Source organism: Scyliorhinus torazame, chromosome 20 (assembly GCF_047496885.1).
Source record: "Scyliorhinus torazame isolate Kashiwa2021f chromosome 20, sScyTor2.1, whole genome shotgun sequence".
Lineage (NCBI taxonomy): Eukaryota > Metazoa > Chordata > Chondrichthyes > Carcharhiniformes > Scyliorhinidae > Scyliorhinus > Scyliorhinus torazame.
Window position 1 is genome coordinate 33,305,914 of NC_092726.1, and position 13,393 is coordinate 33,319,306.

A 13,393-nucleotide genomic window follows, 5' to 3' on the forward strand; every position below is an offset into this window, starting at 1 on the left:
GCCCCTCCCTCCTTCCCTCTGCCCCCTCTCCCTCCCTCCGCCCCCTCGCCCCCCTCCCTCCCCCTCCCTCCGCCCACTCTCCCTCCCTCCGCCCGCTCTCCCTCCCTCCACCCACCTCCCTCCCTCCAACCCCCCTCCCTCCGCCAGCTCTCCATCTCCGCCCCCCCTCCCTCCCTCCACCCCTCTCCCTCACTCTGCCCCCTCACCCTCAGCACTCTCCCTGCCCATCTCCCTTCCCCGTTCCCTCTCTCCGCCCTGCCCACTTCCCTCTCCCCCGCCCTGCCCCCTTCCCTCTCTCCGCCCTGCCCCCTTCCCTCTCTCCGCTCTGCCCCCTTCCCTCTCTCCGCCCTGCCCCCTTCCCTCTCTCCGCCCTGCCCCCTTCCCTCTCTCCGCCCTGCCCCCTTCCCTCTCTCCGCCCTGCCCCCTTCCCTCTCTCCGCCCTGCCCCCTTCCCTCTCTCCGCCCTGCCCCCTTCCCTCTCTCCGCCCTGCCCCCTTCCCTCTCTCCGCCCTGCCCACTTCCCTCTCTCCGCCCTGCCCCCTTCCCTCTCTGCTCCCTGCCCCCTTCCCTCTCTCCACCCTGCCCCCTTCCCTCTCTCCGCCCTGCCCCCTTCCCTCTCTCCGCCCTGCCCCCTTCCCTCTCTCCGCCCTGCCCCCTTCCCTCTCTCCGCACTGCCCCCTTCCCTCTCTCCGCCCTGCCCCCTTCCCTCTCTCCGCCCTGCCCCTTCCCTCTCTCCGCCCTGCCCACTTCCCTCTCTCCACCCTGCCCCCTTCCCTCTCTCCGCCCTGCCCCCTTCCCTCTCTCCGCCCTGCCCCCTTCCCTCTCTCCGCCCTGCCCCCCTTCCCTCTCTCCGCCCTGCCCCCTTCCCTCTCTCCGCCCTGCCTCCTTCCCTCTCTCCGCCCTGCCCCCTTCCCTCTCTCCGCCCTGCCCACTTCCCTCTCTCCGCCCTGCCCCCTTCCCTCTCTCCGCCCTGCCCCCTTCACTCTCTCCGCCCTGCCCCCGTCCCTCTTTCCGCCCTGCCCCCTTCCCTCTCTCCGCCCTGCCTCCTTCCCTCTCTCCGCCCTGCCCCTTCCCTCTCTCCGCCCTGCCCCCTTCCCTCTCTCCGCTCTGCCCCCTTCCCTCTCTCCGCCCTGCCCCCTTCCCTCTCTCCGCCCTGCCCCCTTCCCTCTCTCCGCCCTGCCCCCTTCCTCTCTCCGCCCTGTCCCCTTCCCTCTCTCCGCCCTGCCCCCTTCCCTCTCTCCGCCCTGCCCCCTTCCCTCTCTCCGCCCTGCCCCCTTCCCTCTCTCCGCCCTGCCTCCTTCCCTCTCTCCGCCCTGCCCCCCTTCCCTCTCTCCGCCCTGCCCACTTCCCTCTCTCCGCCCTGCCCCCTTCCCTCTCTCCGCCCTGCCCCTTCCCTCTCTCCGCCCTGCCCCACTTCCCTCTCTCCACCCTGCCTCCTTCCCTCTCTCCGCCCTGCCCCCTTCCCTCTCTCCGCCCTGCCCACTTCCCTCTCTCCGCCCTGCCCCCTTCCCTCTCTCCGCCCTGCCCCCTTCCCTCTCTCCGCCCTGCCTCCTTCCCTCTCTCCGCCCTGCCCCCTTCCCTCTCTCCGCCCTGCCCACTTCCCTCTCTCCGCCCTGCCCCCTTCCCTCTCTCCGCCCTGCCCCCTTCCCTCTCTCCGCCCTGCCCCCGTCCCTCTCTCCGCCCTGCCCCCTTCCCTCTCTCCGCCCTGCCCCCTTCCCTCTCTCCGCCCTGCCTCCTTCCCTCTCTCCGCCCTGCCCCTTCCCTCTCTCCGCCCTGCCCCTTCCCTCTCTCCGCCCTGCCCCCTTCCCTCTCTCCGCCCTGCCCCTTCCCTCTCTCCGCCCTGCCCCCGTCCCTCTCTCCGCCCTGCCCCCTTCCCTCTCTCCGCCCTGCCTCCTTCCCTCTCTCCGCCCTGCCCCTTCCCTCTCTCCGCCCTGCCCCCTTCCTCTCTCCGCCCTGCCCCTTCCCTCTCTCCGCCCTGCCCCCTTCCCTCTCTCCGCCCTGCCCCCTTCCCTCTCTCCGCCCTGCCCCCTTCCCTCTCTCCGTCTTGCCCACTTCCCTCTCTCCGCCCTGCCCCCTTCCCTCTCTCCGCCCTGCCCCCTTCCCTCTCTCCGCCCTGCCCCCTTCCCTCTCTCCGCCCTGCCCCCTTCCCTCTCTCCGCCCTGCCCCCTTCCCTCTCTCCGCCCTGCCCCCTTCCCTCTCTCCGCCCTGCCCCCTTCCCTCTCTCCGCCCTGCCCCCTTCCCTCTCTCCGCCCTGCCCGTTCCCTCTCTCCGCCCTGCCCCTTCCCTCTCTCCGCCCTGCCCGTTCCCTCTCTCCGCCCTGCCCGTTCCCTCTCCCCGCCCTGACCCCTTCCCTCTCTCCGCCCTGCCCCCCTTCCCTCTCTCCGCCCTGCCCCCTTCCCTCTCTCCGCCCTGCCCACTTCCCTCTCTCCGCCCTGCCCCCTTCCCTCTCTCCGCCCTGCCTCCTTCCCTCTCTCCGCCCTGCCCCCTTCCCTCTCTCCGCCCTGCCCCCGTCCCTCTCTCCCGGACACTCACTGATGAGGCTGGTTTTGTTGAGTGCGGTTCCCATTCCCCCACAGTATAGCCACTGCGTAGACAGCGATCAGATTGCTGGTGTGGACATTCTTGGGACTGGGAGCCCAGCAGAATAGGCCGATGATGATGACGAGTTGGATGGCGGCCCCGGCCAGGAGAGGGACAGATCGGTGGAGACGGAGCATGCTGAGGGACAGGAGCGAGAACACAGAAGAGGCAACTCCATAGGCGATGAGAATGCTGGCTAACCGCTCCAGCCCCACTGAACACACACCATACGACTGAGAGAGAGAGAGAGAGGGGAAAGGTCACTGAGACTGTTACAGGGTCAGGAAGAGACTCTCGGATAGCCCCTCCCCCCCCACCCTGCCCCTCCCCCCCACCCCCCACCTCCCCGCCCCTACCTCCCAGCCCCTCCCCCCCACCCCTGCCCCCCCCTCCCTACCTCCCAGCCCCTCCCCTTCCCCCCTTCCCCCCCTCCCTACCTCCCAGCCCCTCCCCCTTCCCCCCTCTCCCTACCTCCCAGCCCCTCCCTCATCCCCCCACCCCACACCTTACCTCCCAGCCCCTCCCCTTCCCCCCCACCCCACCACCCTCACACCCCACCGCCCTCTTCCCCCCCCACCCCCCACCTCCCCGCCCCACCTCCCAGCCCCTCCCCCACACCCTGCCCCTCCCCTCCCTCCTCCCGACCTCCCAGCCCCTCCCCCCTTCTCCCCACCCCACCACCCCCACCTCCCCGCCCTATTCCCCCGCCCTCTTCCCCCCCACCCCCCTCCCCACACCCCCACCTCCCCGCCCCTACCTCCCAGCCCTTCCCCCCACCCCCCTCCCCACACCCCCACCTCCCCGCCCCTACCTCCCAGCCCCTCCCCCCCACCCTGCCCCCCCTCCCTACCTCCTCCCGACCTCCCAGCCCCTCCCCCTTCTCCCCTCCCCACACCCCCACCTCCCCGCCCCTACCTCCCAGCCCTTCCCCCCCACCCCCCTCCCCCACACCCCCACCTCCCCCGCCCCTACCTCCCAGCCCCTTCCCCCCACCCTGCCCCCCCTCCCTACCTCCCTGCCCCTCCCTACCTCCCAGCCCCTCCCCCTTCCCCACTCCCTACCTCTCAGCCCCTCCCCTTCCCCCCCTCCCTACCTCCCAGCCCCTCCCCCTTCCCCCCACCCCACACCTTACCTCCCAGCCCCTCCCCCTTTCCCCCCACCCCACCACCCCCACACCCCACCGCCCTCTTCCCCCCCACCCCCCCACCTCTACCTCCCAGCTCCTCCCCCCCACCCTGCCCCTCCCCACCTCCCAGCCCCTCTCCCTTCCCCCCACCCCACCTCCCCGCCCTCTTTCCCCCTGCCCTCTTCCCCCCCACCCCCCTCCCCACACCCCCGTCCCCTACCTCCCAGCCACTCCCCTTCCCCCCAGCCCCTCCCCCACACCTTACCTCCTAACCCCTCCCCTTCCCCCCACCCCCCAACTCCCCGCCCCCTATCTCCCAGCCCCTCCCTCTTCCCCCCCCACCTCCCCCGCCTCCTACTTCCCAGCCCCTCCCCCTTCCCCCCCACCTCCCAGCCCCTCCCCCCTCCCCGCCCCATTCTCCCTGCCCCCCCTCCCCTCCCTCCTTCACTCTCACTCCGTCCCTCGCTCCCTTCCCTTCTCGTGCTCTCCCCCAGAATCACCGCCGCCCTTTCCCTGCTTATTCCATGTTACTCCCCTTCTTTATCATTCCTCTCCCTTCAATTGTCCTCCCTTTGTCCACACACTCCCCCCCCCCCCCCACCCCCACCCCCACCCCCATCCCGCAAAAGCCTCAGGGACGGCACGGTGGCACAGTGTTTAGCACTGCTGCTTCACAGCGCCAGGGTCCCAGGTTCGATTCCCGGCTTGGGTCACTGTCTGTGCGGAGTCTGCACATCCTCCCCGTGTGTGCGTGGGTTTCCTCCGGGTGCTCCGGTTTCCTCCCACAGTCCAAAGATGTGCGGGTTAGGTGGATTTGCCATGGAAAATTGCCCTTATCGCGGGTTAGTTATGGGAGTGGGGTTGCACTTTTGAACGGTTGGTGCAGCCTCGATTATCCGAATAGCTGCCCTTTGCACTGCAGGGATTCCCTTGGACTTCCTGACCCTCTTCCTCCACTTCCCTCCCACACGTACCGCCTGCTCCCTCGATTAGTCGCCTACATACCCTCTCGCTCCTCACTGTCAATCCCCCTCACTCGTCCCTCTCCCTCCGCGTCTCTCCCCTGCCCTGCCCACCTCCTCATTTTCTCCAGCCTCGTTTTCCCTGCCCACCCCCTCCTCCCCCCCTCGCCCACTGCGGGCAGCAGTTTTCAGCACCTTACTGCCAGCACTGACCAATCAGAATCAGAGGATCGCTGCCCCTCAACTCACCATGGTGAAGCCTGTGCAGGCGAATAGCACCTCAAAGCCACTGTAGATGAAGAAGGGCAGGAGGTGCCTCAGGCGATAGTCCCGCATGTGTTTGAAGGGTAACTGGAAGATATTCCCCCAGCCAATACTGCGCAGGTCAATCTCCTCAGTCGGGCGATAGGCTGGACCACACAGGATTAGAACCTGAAATCACATCATCTCACCAAGTGATTCTCACAGTAGGCGAATAGCTCACAGAGGGGGGGGGGGGGGGGAGAAGAAGGGGGTGCGGGGGAGAGAGGGGACACAGTAAAGGTGCGAATGCTAGCGAACCGCTCCATCCCCACTGCATGGCAATGGCAACATTCCCTCTCTCACTCTGTCCTGCACCATTCCCTCTCTCACTCTGTCCTGCACGATTCCCTCTCTCCCTCTGCCCTGCACCATTCGCTCTCTCCCTCTGTCCTGCACCATTCCCTCTCTCCCTCTGTCCTGCACCATTCCCTCTCTCCCTCTGTCCTGCACCATTCCCTCTCTCACTCTGTCCTGCACCATTCCTTCTCTCTCTCTGTCCTGCACCATTCCCTCTCTCCCTCTGACCTACACCATTCCCTCTCTCCCTCTGTCCTGCACCATTCCCTCTCTCCCTCTGTCCTGCAGCATTCCCTCTCTCCCTCTGTCCTGCACCATTGGCCCTCTCCCTCAGTCCTGCACCATTCCCTCTCTCCTGCACCATTCCCCCTCTCCCTCTGTCCTGCTCCATTCCCCCTCTCCCTCTGTCCTGCACCATTCCCCCTCTCCCTCTGTCCTGCACCATTCCCCCTCTCCCTCTGTCCTGCACCATTCCCCCTCTCCCTCTGTCCTGCAGCATTCCCTCTCTCCCTCTGACCTGCACCATTCCCCCTCTCCCTCTGTCCTGCATCATTCCCCCTCTCTCTCTGTCCTGCACCATTCCCCCTCTCCCTCTGTCCTGCAGCATTCCCTCTCTCCCTCTGTCCTGAAGCATTCCCTCTCTCCCTCTGTCCTACACCATTCCCCCTCTCCCTCTGTCCTGCACCATTCCCCCTCTCCCTCTGTCCTGCAGCATTCCCTCTCTCCCTCTGTCCTGCACCATTCCCCCTCTCCCTCTATCCTGCTCCATTCCCTCTCTCTCTCTGTCCTGCTCCATTCCCTCTCTCCCTCTGTCCTGCACAATTACCCCCCTCCCTCTGTCCTGCTCCATTCCCACTCTCCCTCTGTCCTGCACCAGTCCCTCTCTCCCTCTGTCCTGCACCATTCCCCCTCTCCCTCTGTCCTGCATCATTCCCCCTCTCTCTCTGTCCTGCACCATTCCCCCTCTCCCTCTGTCCTGCAGCATTCCCTCTCTCCCTCTGTCCTGCAGCATTCCCTCTCTCCCTCTGTCCTACACCATTCCCCCTCTCCCTCTATCCTGCTCCATTCCCCCTCTCTCTGCCCATGGCCACCACCATTCCCCCCTCACTCTCCCGCACCATGCCCCCTCTCCCTCACCCTTCTCTCTCTCCCTGTCCTGCACCATTCCCCCTCTCGCTCTGTCCTGCACGATTCCCTCTGTCCCGCACCATTCCCTCTCTCCCTCTCCCGCACCATGCCCCCTCTCCCTTCTCTCTCTCCCTCTGTCCTGCACCATTCTCACTTTCCCTCTGTCCTGCACCATTCCCCCTCTCTCTCTCTCCTGCACCATTCCCTCTCTCCGTCGGTCCTGCACCATTCCCTAGCTCCGTCGGTCCTGCACCATTCCCCCTCTCGCTCTGTCCTGCACGATTCCACCTCTCCCGCACCATTCCCCCTCTCGCTAAGTCCTGCACGATTCCCCCTCTCCCGCACCATTCCCCCTCTCGCTCTGTCCCGCACCATTCCCCCTCTCCCTCTGTCCTGCACCATTCCCCCTCTCCCTCGGTCCTGCACCATTCCCCCTCTCCCTCTGTCCTGCAGCATTCCCTCTCTCCCTCTCCCGCACCATTCCCCTTCTCCCTCTGTCCTGCACCATTCTCACTCTCCCTCTGTCCTGCACCATTCCCTCTCTCCCTCGGTCCTGCACCATTCTCTCTCTCCCTCGGTCCTGCACCATTCCTCCTCTCCCTCTGTCCTGCATCATTCCCCCTCTCCCTCTGTCCTGCATCACTCTCCCCTCCCTCTGTCCTGCACCATTCCCCTTCTCCCTCTGTCCTGCACCATTCCCCCCTCCTGCATCATTCCCCCTCTCCCTCTGTCCTGCACCATTCTCTCTTCCCTCGGTCCTGCACCATTCTCTCTCTCCCTCGGTCCTGCACCATTCTCTCTTCCCTCGGTCCTGCACCATTCTCTCTCTCCCTCGGTCCTGCACCATTCTCTCTTCCCTCGGTCCTGCACCATTCTCTCTCTCCCTCGGTCCTGCACCATTCTCTCTCTCCCTCGGGCTGCACCATTCTCTCTTCCCTCGGTCCTGCACCATTCTCTCTCTCCCTCGGTCCTGCTCTATTCTCTCTCTCTCGGGCCTGCACCATTCTCTCTTCCCTCGGTCCTGCACCATTCTCTCTCTCCCTCGGTCCTGCACCATTCTCTCTCTCCCTCGGTCCTGCACCATTCTCTCTCTCCCTCGGTCCTGCACCATTCTCTCTCTCCCTCGGTCCTGCACTGTTCTCTCTCTCTCGGTCCTGCACCATTCTCTATCTCTCTCTCGGTTCTGCACCATTCTCTCTCTCACTCTTTACTGCAACATTCCCCCTCTCCCTCTGTCCTGCACCATTCCCCCTCTCCCTCTCTCCTGCACCTTTCCCTCTCTCCGTCTGTCCTGCACCATTCCCTCTCTCCTGCACCATTCCCTCTCTCCCTCTGTCCTGCACCATTCCCTCTCCCTCTGTCCTGCACCATTCCCCCTCTCCGTCTGTCCTGCACCATTCCCCCTCTCCCTCTGTCCTGCACCATTCCCTCTCTCACTCTTTACTGCAACATTCCCCCTCTCCCTCTGTCCTGCACCATTCCCCCTCTCCCTCTGTCCTGCACCATTCCCTCTCTCCCTCTGTCCTGCACCATTCCCCCTCTGTCCTGCACCATTCCCCCTCTCCCTCTGTCCTGCATCATTCCCCCTCTCCCTCTGTCCTGCACCATTCCCTCTCTCCCTCTGTCCTGCACCATTCCCTCTCTCCCTCTGTCCTGCTCCATTCCCCCTCTCTCTCTGTCCTGCACCGTTCCCTCTGTCCTGCACCATTCCTCCTCTCCCTCTGTCCTGCTCCATTCCCTCTCTCCCTCCGTCCTGCACCATTCCCTCTCTCCCTCTGTCCTGCACCATTCCCTCTCTCCCTCTGTCCTGCACCATTCCCCCTCTCCTTCTGTCCTGCACCATTCCCCCTCTCCCTCTGGCCTGCTCCATTCCCTCTCTCCCTCCGTCCTGCACCATTCCCTCTCTCCCTCTGTCCTGCACCATTCCCTCTCTCCCTCTGTCCTGCTCCATTCCCCCTCTCTCTCTGTCCTGCACCGTTCCCTCTGTCCTGCACCATTCCTCCTCTCCCTCTGTCCTGCTCCATTCCCTCTCTCCCTCCGTCCTGCACCATTCCCTCTCTCCCTCTGTCCTGCACCATTCCCTCTCTCCCTCTGTCCTGCTCCATTCCCCCTCTCTCTCTGTCCTGCACCGTTCCCTCTGTCCTGCACCATTCCTCCTCTCCTCTGTCCTGCACCATTCCCTCTCTCCCTCTGTCCTGCACCGTTCCCCCTCTCCCTCTGTCCTGCACCATTCCCCCTCTCCCTCTGTCCTGCACCATTCCCCCTCTCCCTCTGTCCTGCACCATTCCCTCTCTCCCTGTCCTGCACCATTCCCTCTCTCCAACTATCCTGCACCGTTCCTTCTCTCCCTCTGTCCTGCACCATTCCCCCTCTCCCTCTCTCCTGCAGCATTGCCTCTCTCCCTCTGTCCTGCACCATTCCCTCTCTCCCTCCGTCCTGCACCATTCCCCCTCTCCCTCTGTCCTGCACCATTCCCACTCTCCCTCTGTCCTGCATCATTCCCCTCTCCCTCTTTACTGCACCATTCCCCCTCTCCCTCGGTCCTGCTCCATTCCCCCTCTCCCTCTGTCCTGCACCGTTCCCTCTCTCCCTCTGTCCTGCACCATTCCCTCTCTCCCTCTGTCCTGCACCGTTCCCCCTCTCCGTCTGTCCTGCACCATTACCCCTCTCCCTCTGTCCTGCATCATTCTCCCCTCTCCCTCTGTCCTGCACCATTCTCACTTTCCCTCTGTCCTGCACCATTCCCCCTCTCTCTCTGTCCTGCACCATTCCCTCTCTCCGTCGGTCCTGCACCATTCCCCCTCTCGCTCTGTCCTGCACGATTCCCCCTCTCCCGCACCATTCCCCCTCTCCCTCTGTCCTGCACCATTCCCCTCTCCCTCTGTCCTGCACCATGCCCCCTCTCCCTCTGTCCTGCAGCATTCCCTCTCTCCCTCTCCCGCACCATTCCCCTTCTCCCTCTGTCCTGCACCATTCTCACTCTCCCTCTGTCCTGCACCATTCCCTCTCTCCCTCGGTCCTGCACCATTCTCTCTCTCCCTCGGTCCTGCACCATTCTCTCTCTCCCTCGTTCTTGCACCATTCTCTCTCTCCCTCGGTCCTGCACCATTCTCACTCTCCCTCTGTCCTGCACCATTCCCCCTCTCCCTCGGTCCTGCACCATTCCCCCTCTCCCTCTGTCCTGCAGCATTCCCTCTCTCCCTCTCCCGCACCATTCCCCTTCTCCCTCTGTCCTGCACCATTCTCACTCTCCCTCTGTCCTGCACCATTCCCTCTCTCCCTCGGTCCTGCACCATTCTCTCTCTCCCTCGGTCCTGCACCATTCCCCCTCTCCCTCTGTCCTGCATCATTCCCCCTCTCCCTCTGTCCTGCATCACTCTCCCCTCCCTCTGTCCTGCACCATTCCCCTTCTCCCTCTGTCCTGCACCATTCCCCCCCTCCTGCATCATTCCCCCTCTCCCTCTGTCCTGCACCATTCTCTCTTCCCTCGGTCCTGCACCATTCTCTCTCTCCCTCGGTCCTGCACCATTCTCTCTTCCCTCGGTCCTGCACCATTCTCTCTCTCCCTCGGTCCTGCACCATTCTCTCTTCCCTCGGTCCTGCACCTTTCTCTCTCTCCCTCGGTCCTGCACCATTCTCTCTCTCCCTCGGGCTGCACCATTCTCTCTTCCCTCGGTCCTGCACCATTCTCTCTCTCCCTCGGTCCTGCTCTATTCTCTCTCTCTCGGGCCTGCACCATTCTCTCTTCCCTCGGTCCTGCACCATTCTCTCTCTCCCTCGGTCCTGCACCATTCTCTCTCTCCCTCGGTCCTGCACCATTCTCTCTCTCCCTCGGTCCTGCACCATTCTCTCTCTCCCTCGGTCCTGCACTGTTCTCTCTCTCTCGGTCCTGCACCATTCTCTATCTCTCTCTCGGTTCTGCACCATTCTCTCTCTCACTCTTTACTGCAACATTCCCCCTCTCCCTCTGTCCTGCACCATTCCCCCTCTCCCTCTCTCCTGCACCTTTCCCTCTCTCCGTCTGTCCTGCACCATTCCCTCTCTCCTGCACCATTCCCTCTCTCCCTCTGTCCTGCACCATTCCCTCTCCCTCTGTCCTGCACCATTCCCCCTCTCCGTCTGTCCTGCACCATTCCCCCTCTCCCTCTGTCCTGCACCATTCCCTCTCTCACTCTTTACTGCAACATTCCCCCTCTCCCTCTGTCCTGCACCATTCCCCCTCTCCCTCTGTCCTGCACCATTCCCTCTCTCCCTCTGTCCTGCACCATTCCCCCTCTGTCCTGCACCATTCCCCCTCTCCCTCTGTCCTGCACCATTCCCCCTCTCCCTCTGTCCTGCACCATTCCCCCTCGACCTCTCTCCTGCACCATTCCCTCTCTCCCTCCGTCCTGCACCATTCCCCCTCTCCCTCTGTCCTGCACCATTCCCCCTCTCCCTCTGTCCTGCACCATTCCCTCTCTCCCACTGTCCTGCACCATTCCCCCTCTCCCTCTGGCCTGTTCCATTCCCTCTCTCCCTCTGTCCTGCACCATTCCCTGTCTCCCTCTGTCCTGCACCATTCCCTCTCTCCCTCTGTCCTGCACCATTCCCCCTCTCACTCTTTACTGCAACATTCCCCCTCTCCCTCTGGCCTGCTCCATTCCCTCTCTCCCTCCGTCCTGCACCATTCCCTCTCTCCCTCTGTCCTGCACCATTCCCTCTCTCCCTCTGTCCTGCACCATTCCCTCTCTCCCTCTGTCCTGCACCATTCCCTCTCTCCCTCTGTCCTGCTCCATTCCCCTCTCCCTCTGTCCTGCACCATTCCCCCTCTCCCTCTGTCCTGCACCATTCCCCCTCTCCATCTGTCCTGCATCATTCCCTCTCTCCCTCGGTCCTGCACCATTCCCCCTCTCCCTCTGTCCTGCACCATTCCCCCTCTCCCTCGGTCCTGCTCCATTCCCTCTCTCCCTCTGTCCTGCACCATTCCCTCTCTCCCTCTGTCCTGCACCATTCCCTCTCTCCCTCTGTCCTGCACCATTCCCTCTCTCCCTCTGTCCTGCACCATTCCCCCTCTCCCTCGGTCCTGCACCAGTCCCTCTCTCCCTCTGTCCTGCTCCATTCCCTCTCTCCCTCTGTCCTGCACCATTCCCCCTCTCCTTCTGTCCTGCACCATTCCCCCTCTCCCTCTGTCCTGCACCATTCCCCCTCTCACTCTTTACTGCAACATTCCCCCTCTCCCTCTGGCCTGCTCAATTCCCTCTCTCCCTCTGCCCTGCACCATTCCCCCTCTCCGTCTGTCCTGCACCATTCCCCCTCTCCCTCTGTCCTGCACCATTCCCTCTCTCACTCTTTACTGCAACATTCCCCCTCTCCCTCTGTCCTGCACCATTCCCCCTCTCCCTCTGTCCTGCACCATTCCCTCTCTCCCTCTGTCCTGCACCATTCCCCCTCTCCCTCTGTCCTGCTCCATTCCCCCTCTCCCTCTGTCCTGCACCATTCCCCCTCTCCCTCTGTCCTGCATCATTCCCCCTCTCCCTCTGTCCTGCACCATTCCCCCTCTCCCTCTGTCCTGCACCATTCCCCCTCTCCCTCTGTCCTGCACCATTCCCTCTCTCCCTCTGTCCTGCACCATTCCCCCTCTCCCTCTGGCCTGCTCCATTCCCTCTCTCCCTCTGTCCTGCACCATTCCCTCTCTCCCTCTGTCCTGCACCATTCCCTCTCTCCTGCACCATTCCCCCTCTCACTCTTTACTGCAACATTCCCCCTCTCCCTCTGGCCTGCTCCATTCCCTCTCTCCCTCCGTCCTGCACCATTCCCTCTCTCCCTCTGTCCTGCACCTTTCCCTCTCTCCCTCTGTCCTGCACCATTCCCTCTCTCCCTCTGTCCTGCACCATTCCCTCTCTCCCTCTGTCCTGCTCCATTCCCCTCTCCCTCTGTCCTGCACCATTCCCCCTCTCCCTCTGTCCTTCACCATTCCCCCTCTCCATCTGTCCTGCACCATTCCCCCTCTCCATCTGTCCTGCATCATTCCCTCTCTCCCTCGGTCCTGCACCATTCCCCCTCTCCCTCTGTCCTGCACCATTCCCCCTCTCCCTCGGTCCTGCTCCATTCCCTCTCTCCCTCTGTCCTGCACCATTCCCTCTCTCCCTCTGTCCTGCACCATTCCCTCTCTCCCTCTGTCCTGCACCATTCCCTCTCTCCCTCTGTCCTGCACCATTCCCCCTCTCCCTCGGTCCTGCACCAGTCCCTCTCTCCCTCTGTCCTGCTCCATTCCCTCTCTCCCTCTGTCCTGCACCATTCCCCCTCTCCTTCTGTCCTGCACCATTCCCCCTCTCCCTCTGTCCTGCACCATTCCCCCTCTCACTCTTTACTGCAACATTCCCCCTCTGGCCTGCTCCATTCCCTCTCTCCCTCCGTCCTGCTCCATTCCCTCTCTCCCTCTGTCCTGCACCATTCCCTCTCTCCCTCTGTCCTGCACCATTCCCTCTCTCCCTCTGTCCTGCACCATTCCCTCTCTCCCTCTGTCCTGCTCCATTCCCCTCTCCCTCTGTCCTGCACCATTCCCCCTCTCCCTCTGTCCTGCACCATTCCCCCTCTCCCTCTGGCCTGCTCCATTCCCTCTCTCCCTCTGTCCTGCACCATTCCCCCTCTCCATCTGTCCTGCATCATTCCCTCTCTCCCTTGGTCCTGCACCATTCCCCCTCTCCCTCTGTCCTGCACCATTCCCCCTCTCCCTCGGTCCTGCTCCATTCCCTCTCTCCCTCTGTCCTGCACCATTCCCTCTCTCCCTCTGTCCTGCACCATTCCCTCTCTCCCTCTGTCCTGCACCATTCCCTCTCTCCCTCTGTCCTGCACCATTCCCCCTCTCCCTCGGTCCTGCACCATTCCCTCTCTCCCTCTGTCCTGCTCCATTCCCTCTCTCCCTCTGTCCTGCACCATTCCCCCTCTCCTTCTGTCCTGCACCATTCCCCCTCTCCCTCTGGCCTGCTCCATTCCCTCTCTCCCTCCGTCCTGCACCA

General features: G+C 63.8%; 1 protein-coding gene across 1 annotated transcript in view; it reads right to left on the reverse strand.

Annotated features, from left to right (window-relative positions):
* Positions 1-13,393, reverse strand: part of unc93b1 (unc-93 homolog B1, TLR signaling regulator) — a 484,953-nt gene that overhangs the window by 9,529 nt on the left and 462,031 nt on the right. Inside the window, 3 exon segments of the mRNA XM_072486118.1 lie at positions 2,532-2,568; positions 2,570-2,812; positions 4,917-5,099. Coding sequence (XP_072342219.1) covers positions 2,532-2,568; positions 2,570-2,812; positions 4,917-5,099 — 463 coding nt within the window.